Source organism: Brassica oleracea, chromosome C9 (assembly GCF_000695525.1).
Source record: "Brassica oleracea var. oleracea cultivar TO1000 chromosome C9, BOL, whole genome shotgun sequence".
In the NCBI taxonomy this organism is placed as follows: domain Eukaryota; kingdom Viridiplantae; phylum Streptophyta; class Magnoliopsida; order Brassicales; family Brassicaceae; genus Brassica; species Brassica oleracea.
Window position 1 is genome coordinate 4768550 of NC_027756.1, and position 25200 is coordinate 4793749.

Below are 25200 nucleotides of genomic sequence, written 5' to 3' on the forward strand. Positions count from 1 at the left end.
ATTTCAAATCAAACACATTTCTGTCTATCGAAATGATATTATGATGTTAGCAATATATCACTTAATACTTCAAGATACATAGTCAGCTGATTCCCTAATTAGTTTTGAGTATCTTACTTTTGTAAAAATGCGTTGTATAGATTAGATTAATTTTACAATAATTACTGTAACTAAGATAACCATATTACACATGAATCAAGTAGACCAACGGGAAACACTATACTTCTAAACACTAAACCTTCAATAAATGTCACTTTCGTCAGACAATATCAATTCCATTAAATACGTCATTTAGGAAAACAAGGCGGATCATTCTTAAACACACATCATCGTGTCCCCCCTAGCGTGATTATTTAGACACCTGAAGAAACGGCATCGTTTCAGGTCATCTTCATCATCACCTCTCAAAAAAAAAACGGTATAAAGACAGAACACAGAGACGCACGTAAACAAACTGTAATAAAAAAAGGTTAACTGATCACCGAGTCAAAGCTTTACGTCCCGACCGAACACCATCTAGTTTTTAAAACTACATCTTAATTTACACTAAATGCCACTGTCTCCGCCGCATCACTGATCCTCAACATTCGCCGGAAAATACTAAAAACGGTCGGAAAATGGAGAAAAGTTCGAAACAAAAGATGTCGGAGCTGTTAACAAAGCTCGGTGATCGAGACACGTTCACAATGGCGGCGAAAGAGCTAGACGTGATGGCAAGAAACATTGATCCCACCTCCGGGAATCTCCAGTCGTTCATCTCCGTCGTCCTCTCCGCCGACTCCGGAGATAAACCGGCGGTTCGTAAGCATTGCATCCACCTGCTCGCGGTTCTATCCGTCTCTCTCCCTCCCAACTCCCTCTCTCCTCACCTCTCCAAGATCCTATCTCGCGTCACGCGCCGCCTCCGCGATCCGGACTCATCCGTCCGCTCGGCCTGCGTCGCGGCGGTGTCGGCGATCGCGTCCCGGACGACGAAGCCTCCTTTCGCTTCGGCGTTCGTGAAGCCGCTGTCGGAGGCGCTTTTCACGGAGCAGGAGGTGAACGCGCAGATCGGAGCGGGGCTGTGTCTCGCGGCGGCGATCGACGCGGCGGAGGATCCGGATCCGGTTCGGTTAGGAACAACACTTTTGCCTAGGCTTGAGAAGCTGGTGAAGTGTAATGCTTTTAAGGCCAAACCGGCCGGCGTTGCTGTGATCGGAAGTGTGATTGGTGCTGGTGGTGTTTCCGGAGCCGCCGGTGGATTGAAAGGGTTGGTGGATTGTTTAGTTAGTGTCTTGAGTAGTGAAGATTGGGCGGCGAGGAAAGCAGCGGCTGAAGCTTTGGGGAGGTTGGCCATGGTGGAGAGGAATGACTTAGGAGAGTTCAAGGCTAAGTGTTTGAAGATCTTTGAAGGAAAGAGATACGATAAGGTTTGTTTTTTTTCCTAATCTGATGAGTGTAGGTTTGTTTGCTCAAGCATGATGATTACAAGTTTCAATCATTGATTAGGTGAAAGCTGTGAGAGAGGTGATGAATCAGATGATGGAGGCTTGGACACAAGTACCAGATTTGTCAGAGGAGGTTTCTCCTCCCAGATCTAATGCTTCTTCTAAAGGTAAATCTTCCTTCACCTTTGGATCTTAGCCAAATTAGGAAACTTTTTTGTTGTTTAGTACAATACTATTCTTGGTTAAGATTCTTGTGTCTACAGGCTCTGGAGTTGCATCAACACCTGCTAAACCAAGAACTCGTGAGGTTAATAGATCGACTCCACCGGGGAGCTCCATCGCCACCGCGGCTAGGAGACGGACTAGTGATCCGAAGAATACAAGTTCAGTACCATCACATATTAAATCAAACGTAAGGAGGAGATTGGAGTTGAAAGCTGGAGGAGGAGCTAGTGTTCCCAGTGGGGAACCTCTTCTTGAAAACGAAAACACAAATGAAGCGAGTCATTCTAATCATGAGAAGATCCAGAAGCTAGGAAGTGTTGCTAGTTCTCTTACTGGTGATCATGTCTTGTCTGAAAACAAGAATAGTAGTAGTCACTGCAAAGGGCTTGAAGATATGTCTCTGATCCGTAGTCAGCTTGTTCAGATTGAACAACAACAATCCAATCTAATGGACCTCCTTCAGGTTTGTTCTAAAACATGAATATGATCCATAGTTCCTGGAAACTTATTCTGTGTTTTATTTCATTAGAGATTTGTGGGAAGCTCACAACATGGAATGATTAGTCTGGAAACTCGAGTTCAGGGCCTAGAGATTGCGCTGGATGAGATATCTTATGACTTGGCGGTTACAAATGGGAGAATGAGTAACGGTTCAAGCAGAAACAACTGTTGTCTTATACCTCCTGGAAGTTTCATTACATCCAAGTTCTGGAAGAAACCAGATTCTATGTATTCAGCATCGAGGCTGGCCACTTACAGAAATAGAAATGCCGAAACCATGGGGATGCAAGACTCGAGGAAGCGGTTTAATGGAGCTACAGGGTTTATAGTAAACCCATTAGCTGAAATTCGACCAGGCAATGGATCTGCAGGTATGTTATGTTCTTTTGCTGAAGCAGTTCTGTGTTTAGTCTATAACATAATCAAGAAACACTTGTTTGATTCTTTTGCAGATCTGGCTCACAATTAATGGAAGAAGAGAAACACAAACTTCAAAGATTCTGAGACTTGGAAACCACTGTGTATGAGTATGGTGATTCATACTAATTACTAAGTTATATAAATATTACTACTACTCTAAGTTCACAGCCATTTTCTGTTTCTTTTTTTCTTGAAAATATGTTCTACTAAAATCCGTGAAATTTTTTTAGATTATGTAACTGGCCTAACTTGTGTAAATTCACGGGTTAAATAATTGAAGTAGTTGGCAACTGTTTTTCTTTCTCTACTTTGGAAAGAAAATGGATTTATTTGATCCTTTCGTTGAATTAATTATTGCCTACACTATTGCCCTACTGGTTTTTGTGTCATAAAGGGACTTCATGGGCAATCAAATAGTTTAGTAGTTCTAAAAAGTAAAAAAAAAAAAAAAAAAGGGAAACCTTTACATTATCACAGATTCTGAAATTTTTGTATTGTAGTACATGTTTGAGTATGGGCAATCAAACAAAGATAAACAAAACATACTGCTCAAGCAGTGGTGATCATGTGACTTTAGAGTAAAAGACTACTTATGGGGATTAAGATAAGACACTATATTGGCTGAGTGAAAATGTTAGCACATGATTACTGTTTTGCATGTTAGTTCGACATAAAAGTAAAAAAAACAAAAGAGGTGTCAAGTTAAAAGTGAAAGCAAAAAATACATCACACCAACCAGAGTTTTTATTTCTTTTTCTAGGGATTGAAACATTCAAGTACTTGTTGTTGTTTTCTTTAACGATGATTTATTATGATATTACAATTATGAGAAAGATTAAATACACTAGACAATCCCACCGACCGATACTACTATCTGACTTATAAGGATTTATTATGATATTGCAAGTCCTTGTTGTTAATTTGCTTTTTTTTTTCTTTCTTTCCAAGGACCGAAACATTCAAGTTTTTGTTGTTGCCAATCTGCTTGCTTGTCCTACTATATATGTACATATTTTTTATGTCCTAACAACTATCCGAAAGATCACCATATAGTCTAATCTAAATTTGAATGTCCGCTTAAACTATAGTAATGTAGCAAATTGAAACAATTGATTTGATGTTATTAGGAGTAATTAACTGGAAAACTATAGGCCTTGATAATAATACTCTGCAAGGTAAAACCGAAAAGAAAATAAATCGATGCTTTTGTATATGATCCCACTCAAAATCATACCAATCCTTGAAGGGAGATCCCTTTTGTTTTCTCTCAAACAATGGAACAAACGGTTCACACCAGAAAGAACTAAATGTATATAAAAGAATCTTTATGAACAACTAAAACAGTAAAACAATGCAGATAAAACATGAAATCTCTTTCACCTTTTGAAAATAATAACCATCAAAAGAGGTCTATGCAAAAAATGACCTTCTTTAATGGCTCTTCTCCACTCTTTTTTTACTTTCTTTTCTTTGTGTTTTCTCATCATCTTTATGATACAGGAGCAACAAGATTCAACTCAAGAGGCTTCAAAGCTGCCTGAACAAGTTCTTGAACAGTACGGTTACGGCGACAAACATCTGAAAGTTCCTCCGCGTGTCCTATCAGAGAATTCACATCTGCTCCATAAGTAACATCGGATAACGCTTGTAAGAACTTGGCAGACTCGGTCTCCGTCACAGCTGTTCTAGGTATCAGGCTAACACTTTCCTTAGCCCAACCCACTGCTTGTACACCGTATGTTCTGGTCAGAGCAAGTAGCGTGTATGTTACCTAAACCCAAAACCCACAAACAGATGAAACAGCGTTTCAAATGCCATATACATCACTCATCAAGTCATCATACACAGCAAGATATAGATTCCCAAAGTTACCGTATCTAGCCGAGAACTGGGAAGTGCTCCTGCTAGGGATGAGATCAAGATCCTGGTGATTGTTGCCCCCCTGGGGAGAATGACACTGTCCCTGATTCGTACAAACTGTTCTTCATTCACAGACTTCTCCAGGTCAAAAACGTCGGATAAAAATGTCAATATCGAGTGGCAGGCCTCTCTGGAAAACACATGTTCAGACATTTAGTTAACATCAATGTCAAAACCTTCAAAGTGGAAAACAGCTTATGATGAACAAAATAAAAACCTGTGCTGCACTGTCATTCCAATAATTGCGCAATCTACAATTGGTGAAAATATAGGAGAAGGAATAAACAAATGTGGACAGTAGCGCAGACATCTTGACGCCAACAAAAAGCAATCATCAGCGATGTCTGGTCTAGCAGTGACTTCCTGTAAGAATGTAAAGCGAATCAGACACCACAGAGGATATAATAACTTGATGAGATTATAGACTACTAAGTGAAGTCATCAACCTTGATACTTGTCATTAGACATGTCGTGTGTGCAAAGAGTGATTCAATCAGATTCTTCAAGTAGTCAGCACAAGATGGGTCTGAACCAAAAATCTGCAAATCCCAAAAAGTTTTATATTCTCTAAAGCTTTTCTCTAAGCATTCCATTGATTGAAAAATAAGACAAAATTACCTTTATAACTTCACTGGAGAGATACAGAAAGCATGGCTGATGATGCTGCTGATAATGGAATTGAATTTTTGCCAGCATTTCCCCAATTGTGTTAATTATGTATCTTCCAGAAGTTCGTACCTACAAACATCATTCCGACCATTGCCATCTCTTTTAGAACTTCGCTTATTTGCATAGACATGGAACTTTTAGTAAACAGAGGAACAAGAGGAGACAGGGGCAAAATAAAAACTTCAAAATACAATGGTGCGAAGCTTACAGCATATTTGCATGCTCTGCAGAGAGATTCCATTGTCCTCATGTCCCAAGGACGACTGCAGTAAAACCATTTTAAAGTAAGAAGCTACATAAAAAGCATTTTAAAGAAAAACCATTTTAAAGTAAGAAGCTACATAAAAAGCATTTTGAAGAACATGTATTAATCATCATGTGTGTCTAGAAACACTCACGCATCAAAAATTACTCTGAAGATAGCCCAATGCTTATTTATCTCAGCAGCAACAGCTTCAGGGTGGTTCACATACCTAAGGTGGTATCATCTGTTAGCAAGACTAAAACAAAACTCAGGAGTTAAATTGCATTATTAAGATATTATACAAACCTGAACAGGAAGGCAAACCGGTCAATATGAACAGTTAACTCCCGGGCATGCTTCTTTTCCAAATCTTCTTTTGCCGCTTCCTGATTCGCGATTTACAGTTCCCTTCATTATAAGCCTATTAATCTATCAAACAACCGTGCAAAAAGTCAAGATGGCGAACCTCTAGAGGAGAAGCGACTGAAAAGCATAATTTCTCAAGTGCGCTCCTGGCCTGATCTAAAGGAAGTTCTGTAACAACCATTCTGCATAAACCAAAATCTTAGAGATGTTAATAACACAAAAATGAGGAGACACAATCAATCCATCATTCAGTTGACTACATACCCTAAAGCTTCAACGAGATTTAGCGAATCCTCTGCAGATACTTTATAACCACTCCCGCCATTAATTGCCATACAGTAAATTGTATATAAATCTTCAAAATACCCGCAAAGATTTTTTCGGCAATCTGCAGTGAAGAGTTATATAAACAGGTTCAGATATTTACAAAAATATGAACATTATTTTCACATAACCAACAAGAGAAGAGATGAGGGAAATAATATATTGATTAACAACTAACAAGCAATCCGAATTTAAAGTACATTAGCTGTTAAATAGTTATAACTTATAACTTGTATGTTTACTGTGAGTACGGTTTCACACCATTAGCATGAAAAGTAACTTGTTAACAAGTAGTTTGTTAACGGCAGTTGACATCAAACGAGACTGGAAATCACAACTCAGTTAAAGGAAAGCATACATCAAAATTCCAAATACTTGTCAGTGTTGCAATGTACCCTATATATGCTAGCAATTCAGTAGAGTCGAAGTCAGATCCATTAGCGTAGTAGGTTCCAGTCAGACCTTTCAACTAGCTGCCATCTTTGAAGCAGAGCTCAGTAGGCACAATGCAATTGAGTTTTTTTTTTTTTTTTTTACAGATGTCAGAACTTCACAATTCCTAAGAGAAAACTAACACCCAGAATTTAGTTTGCAAGTAAACAAAAGTTGCAAGTATGAATTTTCCTGAAACTGTGTACTCCAACTAAGAAACTAAAAGTTAAAAGGCAGCCCTGGAAGAACGATATTTATAAAAATGAGAGCTGGTTCAATCTATAACCATCAGATAGCTGATGTAATCATCAATGCTAAAACCAATATATATTTTTCATTGTCATGGTCAGGAAACAACAAAGAGATTAGACAGCCGGTTTGGTAGTATATGTAATTATAATGTCAATGTTATGCTTAGAAGGGAAATGAGAAGGAAGGCTTGTCAAGTTTACAAGAGAGAATACAATACCGTCACAAATATGTCTAAAAGCCAAAGCTGCAGCTGCTGCACAATCTTCAGATGTCCCCATTCCACTCATTAGAATTCTAATGATCGACGGCAATATGGAAACGCTAGCTGGCGCAGCATTAAGCCATTTTGAATATGCCCCAACAAGCAAGCATGCTGAAATCAAACAGGGAAAGAGATGTCTCATCATCAAAGACACATTTGCTATTCAACTAGAAAAACTTGAGCATATCTCAGAAAGTTTCTTGACAGTATAAGCTAGTACTTTCCACCAAACAGCATTTCACCTTCTGCATATTTTATCTGAGAAAAAAATCTAATCACCTGTCTGAAGCAGTTGCGCTTGCTGGGGAAGATTTTGAAGCAAGGCCATCACCTGAAAATATCAGCAGCATCATATATGCTTAAGATTTAGGCAGCAACAGCATCATATATGAACATGCACATGGAGGAACTATCTCTAATACAGACCTGGGGCATGACTTCGGCTTCAACAACTGAAACATAGTTTGATATCGCCCAAATACAGAACAGGATAGCTTCTGCTGGACGCCACTCTTGAAAATTATTTCCTGTCTGAGCATTGGCCTGTGTGTATTTCACAAACGTCAAAGATCCTAAAACTTCAAACATTGTACATAGTGCAAGTGTGTGGTGGTGATAATCAAAATCGTGTTAACGTCTTTCTAATTTTATCTCTATATAATATTGATTCAATATCTCCCAATGCACATAAAATAGCATGTTTGATAATAATACACAGTACAAACCTCAAGAAGCTTCATATAGAGAATCTTAAGAGTTGTATCACCTCCCAGGATTAAAGCAGCGTCAATTAGTACATCTGCAACAGCTGGCAATATAAAACATTCCATCAGTATAAAGCAACGCTTCGGCTAAATAAAATGAGAAGGGAGCAGGAGATTTTGGCCTATGTAACATGCCATATGAGGCTATGATTACCATATCTAGTCTGCTTGAATTCCTTAAGGTCCTCGTACGAGAGGCCTTGATAATCTTCAGGATACTGAACTCTGAAGCCAACCTGTCAAGAAAACCAGTTTATATGTTTAAACCCACAAAACTGCAGAGAGGATACGAGAAGCCATATAATTTGCTGTTTTCCACCAAAAGATGAACAATCAAAATGAAATTTTCATGACCAGTCATTTCGAAGAGCAACATTAATAAACACATAAGTCACAAATGCATCAGAAATCAATCGTCTCTCTGGGCTAGAGCATCAATTAAGGCTCCAAACATTCTATGGCTAACAAAAATTAACGTGAGGAGTATCTGATGACACACACTCACCAAAGACACAAGGCTCTCATAGGCTGGCCGGAAGATATGCTGTCTTCGGTTTCTCTCAGCTTCAATGGATGCTTCACTACCCAAGGAACTATACGAATCCCTGATAGGGTAAAATAACACTCTCAGAATATGACACTAGAAGCCTCCCAGCAAACATAGACAAGGATGACGTTACCTCTTTGTCAACGTAAGTTGAAGACTGTGCCAAAAGTTGAACGTCATAGAGGCTATATCAAATTCTGGGTGCGAAGTAACTTCCAACAGGGCATGCACAATAACCATCGATTCATCTGAACCTAGATGTCAGAAAGAGAACCTTAACATATTAAACATTTAAACTACCAACTAAAGGATTTGGAGCACCAAAAGCGATTAAGATACATGAAAGGGAACACTTAAAACAACATGGCCGAGTTGTAGAAATGAGGCTGCGTATACCTGTAGCGATCAATTCAACGTATGAATCGCCTACGTCAGCGAATAGTCGACCAATAGCTTTGACATCTTCTTCGTCCTGAAAGTGAAATAACTGTAAGAGGCAGAATAAAAAATACAATCACTGTAGGCCATATAGGCCATTAGCTTCCAATTATTTAAGCCATTGGACAACATGTGCCTTTAATGGAATAAATGAGCTACAAAATAAATAGTTGTCCAATCCGCATACTAGTTGAACAGGAAAATGCGAAATAACGAAGGTTATATTAATAGAAAAGGCTAACATGATAATAACAGTACCTTTGAAGAATCTCTTAGATGGGCTTTAAGACTTAAAATCTGAGGCACAATAACTTGAATCAAGGGTGTTTGCGCAGAAATACCACCAGAGCTTGGTGATGCCGTGTAATGTATCAGTTCAGAGATAACTGCAAAGTTAAAAACTGAAGTTTATTAATAAATAGTCTAATAGAGTACATTCAAATTATTTGTCCAGAAAATATTTTTTCAAGTATCTCAATGACTAAAAGGCAGCGAGTATACCATTTACAGATGCCTCTGAGAGTGGATCAGAGTTCAAACTTGAGAGAGCTGCATGCACCAATGGATAACAGGCAAGTACTGCTCCAGGAATCCTGGAAAAAAAAAACAATCCGAAAGTTTACCAGCATATACTTCAGTCAGTATCATCCATCATTGCTAAGTTAAATATTGGTGAAAATAGGACGGCTAGCTAGTAGCAACCAACAATTATGGACCACATAAGCTTAGCTTTGTCTCTAAGAGATTCTATTAAGGACAAAAAAACGTTAACCAAATTGGAAAAAAAAGACGCAAAAAGAAAGAGCATACCCATGCCTAAGACGGAGCCAAGAAGCAAATGCCTCAAGAACCTGAATTCCAAAATCAGAAAAAAATAACTGACAATAAGTGACCCCTTTCAACACTAGAAACACTAGCTGATCCAACACACAGGCACAAAAACTATTCCTACTCTAAATTCAGACATACATGGTTACAATCAAGCTTTTACATGGAACTTGCCACGTTTTTCAAGTGTATGGGAAAACATAAAAGATGATTTTAACAAACCATATCAATGGAACTATGGCACAACTCTATAAGAAAAAGATAAGCTCTGACCTGTTCCTTAAGTTCGGTTATATTCAAACATGCTGTTAATATACTAAGGGCAGCTTCCATTTGAGAAGTAAGCTCATTCTCAAATTGACGCCGTCGATCCGGACGGGCAGCTATTTTGTAGTTAAACGTTTCCTGGTCATAGCAAGAAGGGCAATAAAAATCAAGACACCATGTATTAACCATCAAAGTGAAGTTAAAATTACAATTAAATGTCAGCCGCCACAATAAAATAGTGTCCCTAAAGGGAATCAAATTAATCAACGGGAAAGGTAGCCATTATGGATTCTTCTTCAATTACAAATCTCAACATTTTCTGCTAATAAGGCCATCCAGGAAACGACAAGCTGTCCAACTACTACTTAAGATATTAGAATAAGAGTTAGAGCAACATAAGATGCATGTGGACATGCTAACAGTAAGAAGGTACGGAATATTCTCGGAAAACCTTATCAACCTTAAGCTTAGTTCTACTCAATTTGAGATCAACAATATCAGCATAGCTAAGAAGTAAGCATTTCATCACTGAGAGATGAACAATTTAACAAAAAGAATGCAAAATAATCTACCTCGGGTAGAACTGTCAAGAGTTCCAAGAAGCCAGGCACATATTCAGGATGCAAATTCATCTCATCCCTGAGCCAGCTAACTATGCCACTATCTCCCCAATCTGCCGCAGGAACGTGCACCGCCAAGGCAGCAACAGCAATACTAATCTACAATACAAAATAGTTGAATAAGATGACTCAGCTCAAAGAGTCAAGAGTTTTCAAGAACTTCCCGCATGCGCATAATGAAGAAAGATTTTTGAAGCTTACCTGGGTCCTGACTTTAGGTGGCCCTTTATGAAACTTTTTTAACAATGTCTGCACTTAAGAAAACAGTGACATTAAAATAATGCCAGGACACTGAGAAAGTAATTGTCGACTATCAAGAGTACATGTTGCCCACATTAATAAGGATAAAATCTAGATGCCAGGGTACATAGTGGCAAACACTAGTTCGACTGAGTTTTCATATTTCCTTATTGTTCAAAATCAACATGGAACTCATGAAAAATTACTTAATAATTGATCAAAGACTTACCGTTAATGATTCCCGTAGCTTCTGAAAAGCACCAGGTGGTAGTTCTTCAAAATCTCTTTGAACCTTTGAGTAAGAAAACCAGATGTCAACAGTCAGTCTCCCAAAATTGCATAAAGAGAGAGAACTAAAAGTGTGGTTACCTTGCTTCTAAGGGTCTGAGAACAAAAAATCAAAGTTTCCAAATTGCTGGAAGAATCATGAAGTAAATTATCCGCAACCTAGAATAATAACACACCATTACATAGTCAGATACCTTGCACAACTGTTCCACCAAAAAACACTTCCTCTTCTCAGAATCAACAACCATGGGTCAAGAAAGGCTATTAGCAAATCGTTTATCTAACAAGATAGATCTGCTACATATACTTCAACACAATAATGAGAACCTAAACTAACGAGAAACAGCTGAACTAAACTATATTCACCGTATTTGATATTTAAAATTCGAGCCTTAGGTGCACAAAGTTTCATATGTAGTCCAAATCAGCTAAGAATCGACTAATCAAGACTCTAGCAAAAGCAAGGAACGAAGAATCAATCGAACCCAGAACAATCCAGATTGAAATCGAAAAAGCAAAACTCGCCTGCCAAGCATCGAGAGTTCCTTGGAAGTTCTGGAGCCAACGATCAGCTTGCACACGCACTGTATCATCCGGATGATGATACAGTGCGTTTAGGGCTTCTTTGACCGCCTTCTCATGCTCCATCGCTCTCAATCCTTGCGTGGCTTTTGCTCAAAGACCCGACCAGAAGAACTTGCCTTACTCAAATTCGTCAAATCGGTTTCGCCCAACTGGAAAAAAAGGTTCCCTCTTTTGTCAAAAGGATTTCTTTTGGCGCCCGCCCCTCAACCTGAGTGAGAGAGAGATCGAAAGTTTCTGACTTTGATCTGAATGAGGATGAAGAAGAGACAATCTCAGCCGTTGGATCTATTTACTTTCAAGTCAAATTCTTCGGACCGGTTACTGAGAACCTCTTGGGTCATAGGTTCAATATGGTTTAAACGAATTTAATTAGTAATTTTATTGAGTAATATCATTGTTAATTTTATACCTATGAATATAATATCCAGAAAATACGAATATGATAGCACTAAAAAAGTTTTTGTCACAAATATAGCAGATAAGAATAAAAATGACCAAAATAGCACTTAATGTTTTATCAAAAGAGATAAATATACACTTATACCCCAATGGTAAATTAATTTAGATATTAGGGTTTAGAGTTAAGTAGTGGGGTTTAGAATTTAGGGTCAAGGGTTTAGGGTTTGGAGTTTAGAGTTTAGGTTTTAGGGTTTAGAGTTAAAAGGTGGAGTTTAGGATTTAGGGTTTAGGGTTTATGATTTAGGGTTTAGGGTTTATAGTTGGGGAGTGGAGTTTTGGATAAGATTTCAAATTTTAAAAAATAAAAAAAATTTAAATTTTTCAAAAGATAAAATACTATTTTGGTCATTCTAGTTTTTAAGGGCTATTTTTGTGACATAAACTTAAAAAAGTGCTATTTTGGAGATTTGCCATATAATATTTAGTATATAGGTCCATAAATTCAATAAAAAATATTAATTCACTAGAAATCGATTAGAATGCAAAAATTAATTGGAAAATAATCACTAAGTTGTAATTTAAATTTGGAATCAATTGCCTCAAAACTGTAGCTTGTAAAAACCTTATAAAATAGTTAAAAACTTGAACAAGTATAATGGTGAAAGTTCAAAAATTTTAATTTTTTTGAAAATAGTATCTAAGTATATTTTAGATAAAAAATAAAAATAAAAATAAAAATAAATATCTAATTGAAATTCAAAATTTTACATTTAGTAACTAAACTCGGTTCGGAACTTATTGAATGGTTCACTAGTTTCTGGTTTTTAGAGGTTTGATATGGTTTTCAGCTAGTTTGATCTCTTTTGGGTTGTATCATCAAACCCAATCTGGTTATGGTTCACTGTTAAATTCAGTTTGGTCCAGTTCTAAAGACACTGATTGCAATAAACGCATCAGTGGTACATGATATGTTGATAACATAATAAGATTGTACATGGTCAAGATATGAGATCTCTGTTACCGAATCACTTTGACAATACAACAATGTTGTTTTTTTATAAAGTGTTAATCTCTCTGCTCACCCTTCAATTCTATCTTTCTGATATAACAATACAAGGTGATTTTAACAGCAAATGAAAAAACATACATAGTAAAAAGATAAAAAGGTTGCATTCATTTTTTTACTGCCTACAAGAACACAACCATTAAAGAAGAGATTTTTTTTTTATGTGGTTCGGTTAAAGCTCCCATCAACCTGCATATGAAGCCACTCTGGATGAGATCCCCGGGGCTCATTGGCTTCTTGTTGCTCGTATATATTTCGATGGAGGTCTATCGGTAAAGTCCCCAGCTGTAAAGACAAACAACAACACCAAGGAAATTTTAACAAGTTTAATTAATCAAAGAAGCTAATGAATGATTGATCATAAAGGGGACTACTTACATCTCCTGTCGGAAAAACACCTATTGTTGGACCAGTACTTGGACCAGAGTTAACCACTTCTAGCTTCATTGACAGAAACTGTATACACAGAAACTGTCAATATTGCAACATTGTAACAGAGAGGAAGTAATGATTTGGTTTTTTTTGTTTTACCTCAACTTGCCGCTGCAATGACTGAATATAGTTGATAATCTCATCCAGCACAAGTGCTTTTCCTATTATCTGAATCAAACATAAATATCTTGTTGAATGTTCCAGGCTAGAAGAATAACAACAAGAACACCATTGGCAAGACAGAGAAACAAGTACCTTATTACATCCCGGGATTATATCTTGAAGAGCTGTCATCTTCTCACTGATCTTTTCTCTCCTAGCCTGTCAAAAGACCAATTCTGATTGTTAAAAACCAGTTTTAAGGACTGAACAATATGATCTAAGCAGAAGAAACTTACTCTCTCTGCTAGACTATGCCGGTCAGTAGCTTGTCCTCTTCTTGCTCTAACATGGATATAATCTTTTGGTGGCTCAGGTTTGTTCTTCTGTTCAGTTGCTTTGCTTCCACCACCTGAACTCGTTTCACCTTCAGGTTTCATTGACCCATCTCCATTCCTACTTTCAGATCCACAAAGTTTCCTTTTCCTTTCCCCTGAGTCTTTCTATTACAATAGCAAAACAGATAGAAAGGGTTAAGATCCTAAGTCAATATACTTCATCAATGAAAATGAGAAAGTCTCAAGCTCAAATCCAACTCAGTCAAAAAGTCAATGAACTAATCAACTCAGTCAAAAAGTCATTGATCTATAAACCAAAGACTGTGCTTTGACTAGTTTAGCTTTTGTGGATCAAGATTCAAACTTTGGTTACAGATTCAAATACTCTAAGAACATTTTGGTTACAGATTCAAATACCCAATCCAGCAGCTCAGTAAAAAAAAAGTCAATGGACAAGACATCAAACCAATAAACTAATCATTGATCCCTAAACCAAACACTGAGCTTTGACTAGTTTAGTGGATCATATTGGATCAAGATTCGAACTTTGGTTACAGATTCAACCAGATCAACACTAACAACCACATTCAAGTCATCACAGAACCGAACAAATCTCACCACTTCATTACCGCTGCTGCTTAAAGAAACCATCTTCGAAGATTCGTTCTCCTCGGAGTTCAAAGCTCGAGCCTTTCTCCCTCCCCAGCCTGCAGTTAAGTCCGTGACCGTTGATTCCTCCGCCGCCGCAGCAGCAGCAGCAGCCGTAGAGACGTCTTTATCAGAGGGAGTGGAATTAACAGCTAAACGTAGACCGGAGCGAACGGCGTCGTTTACAGGGAATGGCCAAATCTCGGAGAGAGTGTAAGAGGAAGGATTCGCTGGGGAGAAGGATGAATCGTTCACCAGTGGAGGATCCATCTCAAGTTTTCGAGAAAAGGGTTGACTCAGATTCAGACAAAACCAGGATCCGAGAAGTGAGGAAGGAAGTGTAGTTTATAGGGTTGTGTGTCTGAGTTGGAGAGAGAGAGAGAGAGAGGAAACGGAGAAGAAGGAACTGAGGTTTAGTTTTTTTTTTTTTCTCCAATTGAATTTTATTAAAACAAGGCCAAAGCCGAAAGACGTTACAAACTTAGAAAATGCTCAAAACACACAGCCCAGAAATGTAAATATCCAAACCGCTTAGGCCCTAGCCCGTTAAACATCCAACCCAACATCGCAGACAAGCGATTCGCCCTACCACGAGGAGCGACACCGCGAACGTCGCCACCACCGGGAAAACCTACGTCGGAGCACGGACGCGTCTCACCGGCCACTACAGGAACATGTCTCACCGTGACAAACCGGAGCCCATGACCTCCACTCACTCTTCACCACCGCCGTCTTTAACTCTTGTATAATCTTTACCGGAGAGATTAATCGCCGGAGCGAGATCGTCACCGCCACCGTTCGAGCACACACCAGAGTAACATAATCGGCTCACAAACCTTCACCATCTTGATACAGACACCTCTCTCTACCTCCAGCGAGAGAACAACCTAGGATCTCCACCGCCAACACCAGAGAAAAACAAAAAACACAAAAGCCCTAAAACTAATCTAAAGATTAAGCATAAGAAGAACCAGAAACCGACGAGGCAAGGTAAAGGACGCCTTCACCCCTCGGAGCACGATCCGGCGACGCAGAGCTGAGAGAGCCTCCACCTCCCGGAGACTTTGCCGGCGACGCAGAGCTGAAGAAGCCTCCACCCCTAGAAACTTAAACGGCGACGGCGGAGCTATCAGAGCCTCCGCCTCCCGGAATAAACCCTAACTTCAAACTAAATCTGTCGCGACTAGCCACGTCCTTCTTCCTCACCACGAATCCAGAGAAGGGTAAGTTACCGCCGTTTGAAAACCGCCGTAAGCAGAGTTCTTCCGACGGCAAAAACCCTCGCCCAGAACCAAAAATATATCGGAGAGGACAGCAGATCGACGCTCACAGAGGGAGACCTAGACTGGATCGACAAGGAAGGAGCCACCGGCGCCGGCACGTGCGCAGACGCGCAGCCGGACGGCGGGGCTTCCCTCACACGCGTTTCTCTCTCTCTCTTTTTCACTGCTGCTTACTCTTCAAGACCTCGGCACTGAGGTTTAGTTTTGTTGTCTGTCTATTTTGTGTGATTGATTAATATGAGCCTATATTATAAAAGCCATTATGTTTTTTTTTATAGAAATTGTAGATCTAATAGTTTCTTATTCTGTTAAAGGCCCATATTGTAGAAGACAAACTTGTATCAAGACAAAAAAAAAAAAACACTTTGATCATGATTTGTTTTCATTGTTTATTAAGTTGGTTTAAAATTCTAATGGCTGGAAGACACTAACCACCGATAAACTCATAAACAATTTGTTTCACAAAACCGGCACACTCCGATGACCGCAAGCTTACTCAAATCTAATTGTTTCGCCATGTTGAAGACAATAACCACCCACCGATTAACCTAAACCAGCTACATAATCGACTTTGACAAACTCAGAGCTCCAACCAGATACACGATTTTTTTTTAAGGAGGGAGCAGTGATGACACGTCCATCACCAAGGGTTAGAGTGAATGGACCGTCCAAAACACATGTATCACCAACAGTATGTTTGAAGCTTTCCACATCCAACGGTGGCAGGAAGAGCAACTTCTTCATCTGCAAGAATAAAAGCAATTAAATCAGTGAAATGGGAACTGAGAAATACTGAAAACAAAAATATTAAACAAACATGTGACATGCTTATCAAATGCATGCATGATATCTGCCAAGCTTCATCACAAGGTTCATCATCGCTGTTATCATCTCCATCTACGTACAATTGCACAATTGATTTTATCATTGTTTGTTTAGTGTTAAAAATAAGAAAACCTAAAAGTTTCTCATGCCAAAACAAGTTCAAATATAAACATACCAAAACAAGTAATCAAGAAGACAAATTATGTAATAGCTAATCACACTATATCATGTTACAGAGAAAAAGGAAGCTAATCACACTATCATTTAAATTGTGAAAGTTCAATGAAAATTGTCAATTGGCCACAAATTTATCATTTGAATATAAAAGAATATTATAAAGATCATATCAAAAATAAAGGAAAAATAATAGTATATTTATTTTTTGATGAAAAAACTTCATAAACCAAATTCCCAGCTCTAACCAGCATTTTCTCTTTTTACTAATTATAAAATAGACATTTTCAAATAAATGCACAAACAACTTTGCACATTCATTGTGAAAATTAAGTCTACTCAATTGTGATGATTTTTTTTCAATAGTAGTAAAAAATTTAAGTCATTAATAACCATTGTCCAAGTGCCCAAATTTTCTTTTGAATATGAAAGGATTATCGACAATGTTAGTGTTTGAACTCGAGGCTTTTGAGTTTTAATCAACTGTCCCACACATAATATTCAATCGAACTTGATAGTATTTATAGGAAAATGTTGATAAATGAGTGTGCGATTGGCCACCAAGTTTAAACGATTGGCCACCAATCTAAAATATGATTGGCCGCTAAACTAAAATATGATTGGGCCCAAAAACATAATTTCTTAGACCGCAAATCGTATACATAAATGTAACCAGATTTCTAAAGATATTATCATCTCAAGCGACAGAGAAAGTCAGATCTGAGCATAATACACGATATTAAGCAAAACGAAAGTGGAAAATTGGCTTCTGCTATATCTTCATCAAAAGTCAAAGACTTCCATCAGATCTAAAGGAAAAAAAAAACAGTTGAATCTACTAGTACACTTAAAGTACTCTAAAATCTACAACTTATTTTTAATAACAATGCATTTCAATGTTTTTATGAAATGACAAGTTTAATTTTAAAAAGTGTTCTAAAATGTAAACTTAAATAAAAGTAATTTATCATTTTAATATAAATCATTTCAAATTTCTATATGAATACATCCTCCCTAGCTAGTTCATAATACTGTTAGAGTGATGTCTAAATTTATTATCACACATGAAGCTCGACTCAATTTCCCATTAAAACATACGTTGGTTTATTGTCTGATCTATAAACTGTACTTACAAAGTGCAGAATTCAAGTTGAATTTCTCGTTTCTGAAGTGTTTATAGGGTTGCGTGAGAGAGAGAGAGAGAGAGGGAAGTGAGGTTTAGTTTTATTATCTGATCTATTGTGTGTGACCATCATGCTACTTTCTACTATAATAAGGTTTTTCACTTTGTTTATACATATGATTGACTTGTTGACTTATATATAGGCAGAGGCAGATGGAGATGAATGTGGTACGTATCATGGTAGGATCTCATAATACTTCATTCACAGAATGCTACGCTCTTGGTTGTTTTTTGGTTCAGGCATTTAGGGACCTCCTTGATGAAGCTGGGAAGGCTTCACAGTTTTACTTGGAGCTTCCGGATTTGAAAGCACTGGAAAGGGAAGAGCAACCTCGGATCTTCCACTTAAATCCTTGGCTTAAGGGTGATTGGAGTGGTAAGCCTGTGACTGAGCAGAACACTTGTTACAGGATGCAGTGGGGCTCCAGCACAAAGATGTGAAGGGTGGAGATCTAGAGATGATGAAGACACTGGTTAGTATATGTTCATTGCCATCCTTTCTGCTGGTAACCGTTTTGCTGAGCAAATGGTTGTGAGGAAGTGGTGGATACAACATAAAGTAGTGGCTCGCTTCTTTTGTTTGTTGCACTGGTAGGTTTGTACAAGTGATCTGGTCTGGTCTTATACTGATCATCTAGTTTAGATTTTAAGAGGTAAACGTTGTTTTATCCTCTGATTCTAAGAATTAACACACGATCCGGTGTTCTCAACTATTCTCAGTGAGCTTCTCTCTATTCCCTGTTTTGCTGCAGGCTCATCAGCTTGCTGATAAATACATCATAAAAATGTGTCACAAGTAGATGCAGTTCTTAGATTGGCAACATCAATTATCACCACAATTCCACCAGGCTAAATGGATTATAAAGACCATATCCACATCAAAGAAATAAGCAGTTTGTTTATTCTGTACTGATAATAGTTTGTGTTCTTGGTGTGCTTAAAACAAGAGTTTCTTCCACCAGAAGATGCTGCGGATCATAGCTTTCTTCTGATCAGACCTTTGAGAAAATCGAAACTGTAGTTGAACAGAAAATTACCCCATATGTCAGTTTTAATCCATCAACCGATTCAATTTTTTTTTTTTTTTGGGTCAAAACATGCTTAGAAGTTTTACCTATTGCCATCAGGGCGAAGCTCATACATTTGATTGTCATCTCCAATAGCCAGCAGATACCCGGAAGAAGTCAAACCCTGGAAACATAAGAGAGTTTCCAAAGTGATTCAAGAAACTGTAAAGCCATCATGACTAAGTTAGGAATCATACCTGAATAGTCACAACATTTTGAACAACTTTGTCATCAATTCTATCTTCAACAACCACTTTTTGCTCGCTGCACAGTAAAGGTTATATTCACAAACCTTAACGTTGAGTATACTAAGAGAATCATATACAACCACAAGTCAACACAAGCGTAGCTCAGGCTTTACAAAACTATAACTAATTGGTGTGATATAAGCAACAATATTTCTTTCTTTACTTTAAAAGGTTTAGTCTATTGCAGGCAATTACCACACTATCTAATCATGTAGTCAACTAAAAGAAAAGTCATTCCAGCCAAGAAAACATGCTACATAACAACTACACATGCTAATTAAAGAAGCTGAACTCTTTAGTGTAGGTTAGTAACAAATCAGCTGAGCAAAACATTAAAATCAGTTCAGATTAAGATAATATAAACCCTTCAATAAATGCAATTGAAGACATAACAGTCACCTGTGAAGCCATGTCCTGTTGTAAAGCTCCTCGAGAGATTTAAATCCTGTAAAGAGCATTGCAATAAAAGAGTGATTATACAGTGACTATACGGGCTCCAACCTTGCTACTAAACCTAGAGTTTCCCGTACTCTCATCTTATGTAAATTACTAATCAATAGATGAAACTTTGGGGTATACTCTAAAAGTGACAAAGATGCTCACAAAGAAGCAGCTTTACCTCTGCGCATGAGTAGATCAAATAACATTTCAAACTTATCAAAGAAGGCACCAAGAAGTTCTTCTCTTTTAAATACATCTGATGTGGGAGACAGATCTTTTAGTACTGCATTCAAGCATGTGGTTGGTTGCTCGTTGTCCACATTCAGTCCAACACCTACGAGAAGAACAAGTAAAAGCAACTTTTAAAAGATGCTTATAGAGAGACATCAAAATTCTAAAAGAGTAATGTCTATTACCAGCACTGACATCGAACTTCTTTGATCTGTACCTTGCGGTACACAAAAAGCCTCCAACCTTAAGGCCATTCAAGTATATATCATTTGGCCACTTTATCTTAACGTCAATGTAAGGCAACCCCTGTAGTAAAGATCAAGTTAAAGATAAGTTCTGATCTAAAAAGATATCCAGTAAAACATCTAAAAAAAAGAGATTACTTATAATCACCTTCTTGTCACAAACAGACTTCACTGCCTCGGTCACAGCGAGACCTACTACATACTGAATCAAATGCACAACTTGACCATCTACCATTTCTAGATTAAAAGAATACATAAGGCAACCCTTTGGAGACTCCCACACATTCTTTGATCTGCCTGCATTCACACAGTTTCAGATTTATGTTTTGCAATTCTATTCATTTGGTAAAAGACTCTTCTTACCTCTGCCCTTGAACTGGACATCTGTGACGCAAACTGCACCGAGTGGAAGCTCAGAGAAGTTGCTGTAAGCCATATTTATAAAAGGGATTTCAATACGCAAAACGTAATAAGAGTTTTGAGTAAGGGGAGCAAAGAGATGGATATGCTTACTGCGAAACAACATCATGAGTGGTAGATAAGCGCGGAGACCAAATGAGAAACCGACCAAACCGACGAGCAGTAAGGGAGTCCATGAAGAGTGAAAGATCAAATGAACTGTAATCTTTGAGTAATAAAGTCTCAGCCTCATCCTCAGATTGTAACAAAAGTGAAACTTGGGTATCATCTGGGAGCTTAAGCACGTTGTCTTTCTTCAAACGCGTTGCTATTTCATCTTCCACAGAGGACTTCCCACAGTAAACCATGCTACAAGAAGCATCACACTCCATTGCTAAAATAAAATAAAAATAAAATAATAATAGTATTATTATTATACACTGACCAAAACCATATAGCATCATCATTCAAGCTCAAACCCAACAAGAAAGGAAGATCATTTCGATCAAATTAATTCATTTCAAACCAAAAGGTTGCTACTTTTTTTTTGGTATATAAGTGATACCTAACAGAGATAAGATTACATCAAACAGATTTCAACTCGTACATCAGTTTCTTACCTTTTATATTGATTTGCTCTCCACACAGAGGATAGGCGAGAAGAAGAGATTCAAATTCAAAATCAGCGCTGCAACTACCAAATTCACATTCAGAGAAAGACCGTAGAGCTGGGCAATTGGGTTTATAGGTCTGAACTAAACCGAACTATATTTCGGTTCGGTTTGATTCAGAACTATGGTTGAACTTTATTGGGAGATGATAGAATTTGTGAATTTTGAGAGTTGATAGATTTTTAAAAGTTACGTGGATTGTGAAAATTTATATACATTGATTTATGAAATTCGATCATAACTTTTTTTAGGTTGATATAAATTTTCATGAATTTGTATTACATCTTTTCTATCATTTTTTGTAAAATAAATATAGAATATATTTATTTTCTAAATCATATAGCATGATTATTTATTTTTTGCTTTCAAATTAAAAAGAAAATAATACTGATACATACAAAATTGAACAATTTTCTTAAATAGCTGTTTTATAAGATTTTGTCACAAAAAAGCATTTAAAAAAAAAAATAACCGAAAGAAATTTCATTAAAAATATAAAAAACTATTTTACCCCTTACGGTATAGATGTATAAAATTTTTTAAAAAAGTTGTTTTTATATTTTTTATTCAAATTCGAAAATTTTTATAATATTTCTATTTTATAAAAAAATATTTTTTTCAAATTTATTAAATTTCGAAAAGTATTATATATATTAAGTGAATTTGTTTACAATCTTATACTTTTATTAACTTACTTTGTTTGATATTGGTTTCTATTTTAATTTTAAATGAAATTTTTTTTTAAAATATTGACATTTTTGAAATAAAAGTTTAAAATAACAATTTGTCATAATATATTTGGTTGTTTTAAATCCTGTGTGTACACCTTCACTATTTATAGCCTCAACTTTTTTTATAACATTGCGTAAACTTTTATATAATATAGATTTATTTTAAATTTCTAAACACTTAATATATATATATAAGTTAATTCCATTTAAATTATTTATTTAGTAGTTTACCCTTTTGATATTGAACTCCATTTTGTATTCAAATAATCAATTTTGGAAATTTTAACAGTTTAAAAAATAGTAAACTAAAATTATGATTTTTTTATTGGTTGCTTGTAATCTTATGTGTATATTTTCAATGGATTTTTAGCTTCAATTTTTATATAGTAAATAAAATGATGATTTAGCATATTTTGGTGTTTTAAAAATATTATGCGAACATTCTCAATTATTTATACCTTCAACTTATACATAGTATATGCTATATGTGAATATTTTCATTAGCATATAGCCTAAAATTTGATAATCATACGTTAAATTTATTCACTTTTAATTTTTTAAAGTCTTGCTTTTTTTAATTAATTATTATTTTGTATTTATATTTTATGTTAAATTCCGTACAATATTTTATATATTTAGTTAACTTATATGTAATGTTGTACTTTTTTAACTTAACTAATTTGATATTTTTCTGTTTTATTTTGAACTTTTTTTTAGAAATATTAATATTTTTGAAAAAATAAATGAACTGAAACTATTTTTTTAAAAAAATATTTTAAAATTACTAAGATTTGTAAATGTAATTATTATTATTTATATTAAAAATATAATTTTTTAAAAAATAATTATATATTCAAAAATGTAAAAGTATATAAATGTAATGAATTATAGTTTTGAACATATAATTTTGATTTAAGGTGCTATAGATATTTGGTAAGGATAATTAGCATATTTTGGTGTTTTAACATAATATGTGAATATTCTCAATGATTTATAGCCTCAAATTATGTATAGTATATGTTATTTGTGAATATTTTCAATAGCATATAGCCTAAACTTTGAAAATCATGAATTGAATTTATTTATTTATAATTACAAAGGCCTTCTGTTTTAAAAAATAATTCTTATATTGTATTTTTATGTTAAATTTCGAAAAGTATTATATATATATTAAGTGAATTTATTTATAATCTTATACTTTTATTAACTTACTTTGTTTGATATTGGTTTCTATTTTAATTTTAAATGAAAATTGTTTTTAAAATATTGACATTTTTGAAATAAAAGTTTAAAATAACAATTTGTCATAATATATTTGGTTGTTTTAAATCTTGTGTGTACACCTTCACTATTTCTAGCCTCAACTTTTTTTATAACATTGCGTAAACTTTTATATAATATAGATTTATTTTAAATTTCTAAACACTTAATATATATATATATAAGTTAATTCCATTTTAATTATTTATTTAGTAGTTTACCTTTTTGATATTGAATTCCATTTTGTATTCAAATAATCAATTTTGGAAATTTTAACAGTTTAAAAAATAGTAAACTAAAATTATGATTTTTTTATTGGTTGCTTGTAATCTTATGTGTATATTTTCAATGGATTTTTAGCTTCAATTTTTATATAGTAAATAAAATGATGATTTAGCATATTTTGGTGTTTTAAAAATATTATGCGAACATTCTCAATTATTTATACCTTCAACTTATACATAGTATATGCTATATGTGAATATTTTCATTAGCATATAGCCTAAAATTTGATAATCATACGTTAAATTTATTCACTTTTAATTTTTTAAAGTCTTGCTTTTTTTAATTAATTATTATTTTGTATTTATATTTTATGTTAAATTCCGTACAATATTTTATATATTTAGTTAACTTATATGTAATGTTGTACTTTTTTAACTTAACTAATTTGATATTTTTCTGTTTTATTTTGAACTTTTTTTTAGAAATATTAATATTTTTGAAAAAATAAATGAAAACAAATGATTTGTCATATTATGATTGATTGTTTAAAATTCTATGTGGACGCCATCAAAGCATTTATAATGATCAACTTTTGTTAACTTAACTAATTTGATATTGGTTTCTGTTTTATTTTGAAATAACAATTTAGAAATATTAACATTTTTTAAAATAAGAAATGAAAACAAATGCTTTGTCATTCTGATTGGTGTTTTTAAATCCTATGTGGACGTACTCAAAGGCTTATACCCTCAACTTTTATATAGTTAGATATGCTCTTTGTGAATATTTTCAATATTATATAGCCTAAAATTGAAAATATTGTGTTTTAAATTTATATAGTTGCATTTTTTTTTAAATTCTTCATTTTCAAATTAATTATTATATTTCGTAATTATTTATGTTAAATTTCAAAATTTTATTATATGTATTAAGTTAATATATGTATAATGTTTTTAAGTTTGTTAGTTTACCTTATTTCATTCTGATTTCTATTTTATAATGAAATAAATGTTTTTCGCAATATTAACATTTTTGAAAATAATAATTCAAATAAACTACCTCAGACCATTAGCATAACGGGCACCCATCTTTCTACCAGAAAATAAAATACTAATTCGATCAAATTAGGTGCTTTGAGAGATTGTACGAACCTGAGGAGAACCTACACTTGTGGCTAATGGGATTAATTTAAACATGTATGTTTACTTCATGTAGAAAACATCGACATTTATCTTTAACATCGACATAATATTACTAGATTTAGAGATTTCTGACAAACAGAAGATCACATACTTTATCTTCAACATTTTCATTTCCCCGAAACTGCCAGTAGAAGACAAGACACTTCTCATTCTTCATCGATGTTGGGGTTTTAGCGATGAGCATGCAGTACAAACCTAAGCAAACGAAATCCACTGAACAAAAATTATCGGTTCTCTGTTTACCATTCGGTTGTAACTATAAAACTATCGGTCAATATTAAAAGTTTAATCGATTTATGGTTCGGTTGGCAAGCAAAGACTGATTGGTTAGAACATACAACCAACTAAACCGAATACACAGAAGTAGACCAAAATAAACCAAATAAACAAAAATTTGCATACCTGATTTTTTTT

The 25200-nt window shown here is 35.3% G+C and overlaps 4 protein-coding genes across 5 annotated transcripts; 1 reads left to right on the forward strand and 3 right to left on the reverse strand.

Moving 5' to 3' along the window:
• The first annotated feature begins 249 nt into the window (after positions 1 to 249).
• On the forward strand, positions 250 to 2881 carry LOC106315896 (microtubule-associated protein TORTIFOLIA1-like). The gene is made up of 5 exons (XM_013753734.1): positions 250 to 1409; positions 1489 to 1594; positions 1691 to 2115; positions 2182 to 2524; positions 2606 to 2881. The coding sequence occupies exons 1-5, from the start codon at positions 618 to 620 to the stop codon at positions 2620 to 2622; spliced, it is 1683 nt and encodes a 560-aa protein (XP_013609188.1). The 5' UTR covers positions 250 to 617; the 3' UTR covers positions 2623 to 2881.
• An 880-nt stretch (positions 2882 to 3761) lies between these two features.
• LOC106319449 (transportin-3-like) lies at positions 3762 to 11863 on the reverse strand. The gene is made up of 27 exons (XM_013757775.1): positions 11560 to 11863; positions 11116 to 11193; positions 10976 to 11038; positions 10708 to 10755; positions 10459 to 10605; positions 9893 to 10024; positions 9602 to 9642; positions 9293 to 9384; positions 9050 to 9177; positions 8750 to 8825; positions 8487 to 8607; positions 8312 to 8411; positions 7961 to 8042; positions 7768 to 7850; positions 7469 to 7585; positions 7322 to 7373; positions 6998 to 7153; positions 6037 to 6160; positions 5873 to 5954; positions 5713 to 5792; positions 5561 to 5635; positions 5371 to 5425; positions 5112 to 5231; positions 4940 to 5032; positions 4711 to 4856; positions 4446 to 4623; positions 3762 to 4344 (listed from the first exon to the last, which is right to left on the reverse strand). The coding sequence occupies exons 1-27, from the start codon at positions 11680 to 11682 to the stop codon at positions 4063 to 4065; spliced, it is 2874 nt and encodes a 957-aa protein (XP_013613229.1). The 5' UTR covers positions 11683 to 11863; the 3' UTR covers positions 3762 to 4062.
• A 1158-nt stretch (positions 11864 to 13021) lies between these two features.
• Positions 13022 to 15016, reverse strand: LOC106315727 (transcription factor bHLH79). Its single transcript, XM_013753541.1, has 6 exons — positions 14572 to 15016; positions 13915 to 14118; positions 13772 to 13837; positions 13616 to 13684; positions 13463 to 13540; positions 13022 to 13369 (listed from the first exon to the last, which is right to left on the reverse strand). Exons 1-6 carry the CDS (start codon positions 14869 to 14871, stop codon positions 13244 to 13246), a joined length of 843 nt encoding a protein of 280 aa, XP_013608995.1. The 5' UTR covers positions 14872 to 15016; the 3' UTR covers positions 13022 to 13243.
• Positions 15017 to 18800: 3784 nt separating this feature from the next.
• LOC106316290 (biotin--protein ligase 1, chloroplastic-like) lies at positions 18801 to 21407 on the reverse strand. 2 transcript variants are annotated; one of them, XM_013754166.1, is made up of 10 exons: positions 21318 to 21407; positions 20812 to 21091; positions 20662 to 20723; positions 20447 to 20595; positions 20239 to 20359; positions 20001 to 20156; positions 19781 to 19826; positions 19331 to 19397; positions 19181 to 19257; positions 18801 to 19081 (listed from the first exon to the last, which is right to left on the reverse strand). In XM_013754166.1, exons 2-10 carry the CDS (start codon positions 21087 to 21089, stop codon positions 19042 to 19044), a joined length of 996 nt encoding a protein of 331 aa, XP_013609620.1. In that variant the 5' UTR covers positions 21090 to 21091; positions 21318 to 21407; the 3' UTR covers positions 18801 to 19041. The 2 variants fall into 2 exon arrangements, with proteins under 2 accessions (XP_013609620.1, XP_013609621.1); XM_013754167.1 differs by having other exon boundaries at positions 20812 to 21066; positions 21318 to 21400.
• Between the last annotated feature and the right edge of the window lie 3793 nt (positions 21408 to 25200).

What these genes read in the sequence shown, in the direction of transcription:
- LOC106315727 (XM_013753541.1), bottom strand. Translation starts at nt 14,871, where the DNA reads ATGGATCCTCCACTGGTGAACGATTCATCCTTCTCCCCAGCGAATCCT. An exon ending in GGCATAGTCTAGCAGAGAGA is followed by an intron (nt 13,838 to 13,914) that starts GTAAGTTTCTTC and finishes GTCTTTTGACAG; the next exon opens with GCTAGGAGAGAAAAGATCAG. An exon ending in CATTGCAGCGGCAAGTTGAG is followed by an intron (nt 13,541 to 13,615) that starts GTAAAACAAAAA and finishes CTGTGTATACAG; the next exon opens with TTTCTGTCAATGAAGCTAGA.
- LOC106316290 (XM_013754166.1), bottom strand. Translation starts at nt 21,089, where the DNA reads ATGGAGTGTGATGCTTCTTGTAGCATGGTTTACTGTGGGAAGTCCTCT. An exon ending in TGTCCAGTTCAAGGGCAGAG is followed by an intron (nt 20,596 to 20,661) that starts GTAAGAAGAGTC and finishes GTGTGAATGCAG; the next exon opens with GCAGATCAAAGAATGTGTGG. An exon ending in AGTCTGTTTGTGACAAGAAG is followed by an intron (nt 20,360 to 20,446) that starts GTGATTATAAGT and finishes TCTTTACTACAG; the next exon opens with GGGTTGCCTTACATTGACGT.
- LOC106319449 (XM_013757775.1), bottom strand. Translation starts at nt 11,682, where the DNA reads ATGGAGCATGAGAAGGCGGTCAAAGAAGCCCTAAACGCACTGTATCAT. An exon ending in TTCAGAGTAATTTTTGATGC is followed by an intron (nt 5,426 to 5,560) that starts GTGAGTGTTTCT and finishes GTTTTACTGCAG; the next exon opens with TCGTCCTTGGGACATGAGGA. An exon ending in CCAGTTCTCGGCTAGATACG is followed by an intron (nt 4,345 to 4,445) that starts GTAACTTTGGGA and finishes TTTTGGGTTTAG; the next exon opens with GTAACATACACGCTACTTGC.
- LOC106315896 (XM_013753734.1), top strand. Translation starts at nt 618, where the DNA reads ATGGAGAAAAGTTCGAAACAAAAGATGTCGGAGCTGTTAACAAAGCTC. An exon ending in ATCTAATGCTTCTTCTAAAG is followed by an intron (nt 1,595 to 1,690) that starts GTAAATCTTCCT and finishes TTGTGTCTACAG; the next exon opens with GCTCTGGAGTTGCATCAACA. An exon ending in ATCTAATGGACCTCCTTCAG is followed by an intron (nt 2,116 to 2,181) that starts GTTTGTTCTAAA and finishes TTATTTCATTAG; the next exon opens with AGATTTGTGGGAAGCTCACA.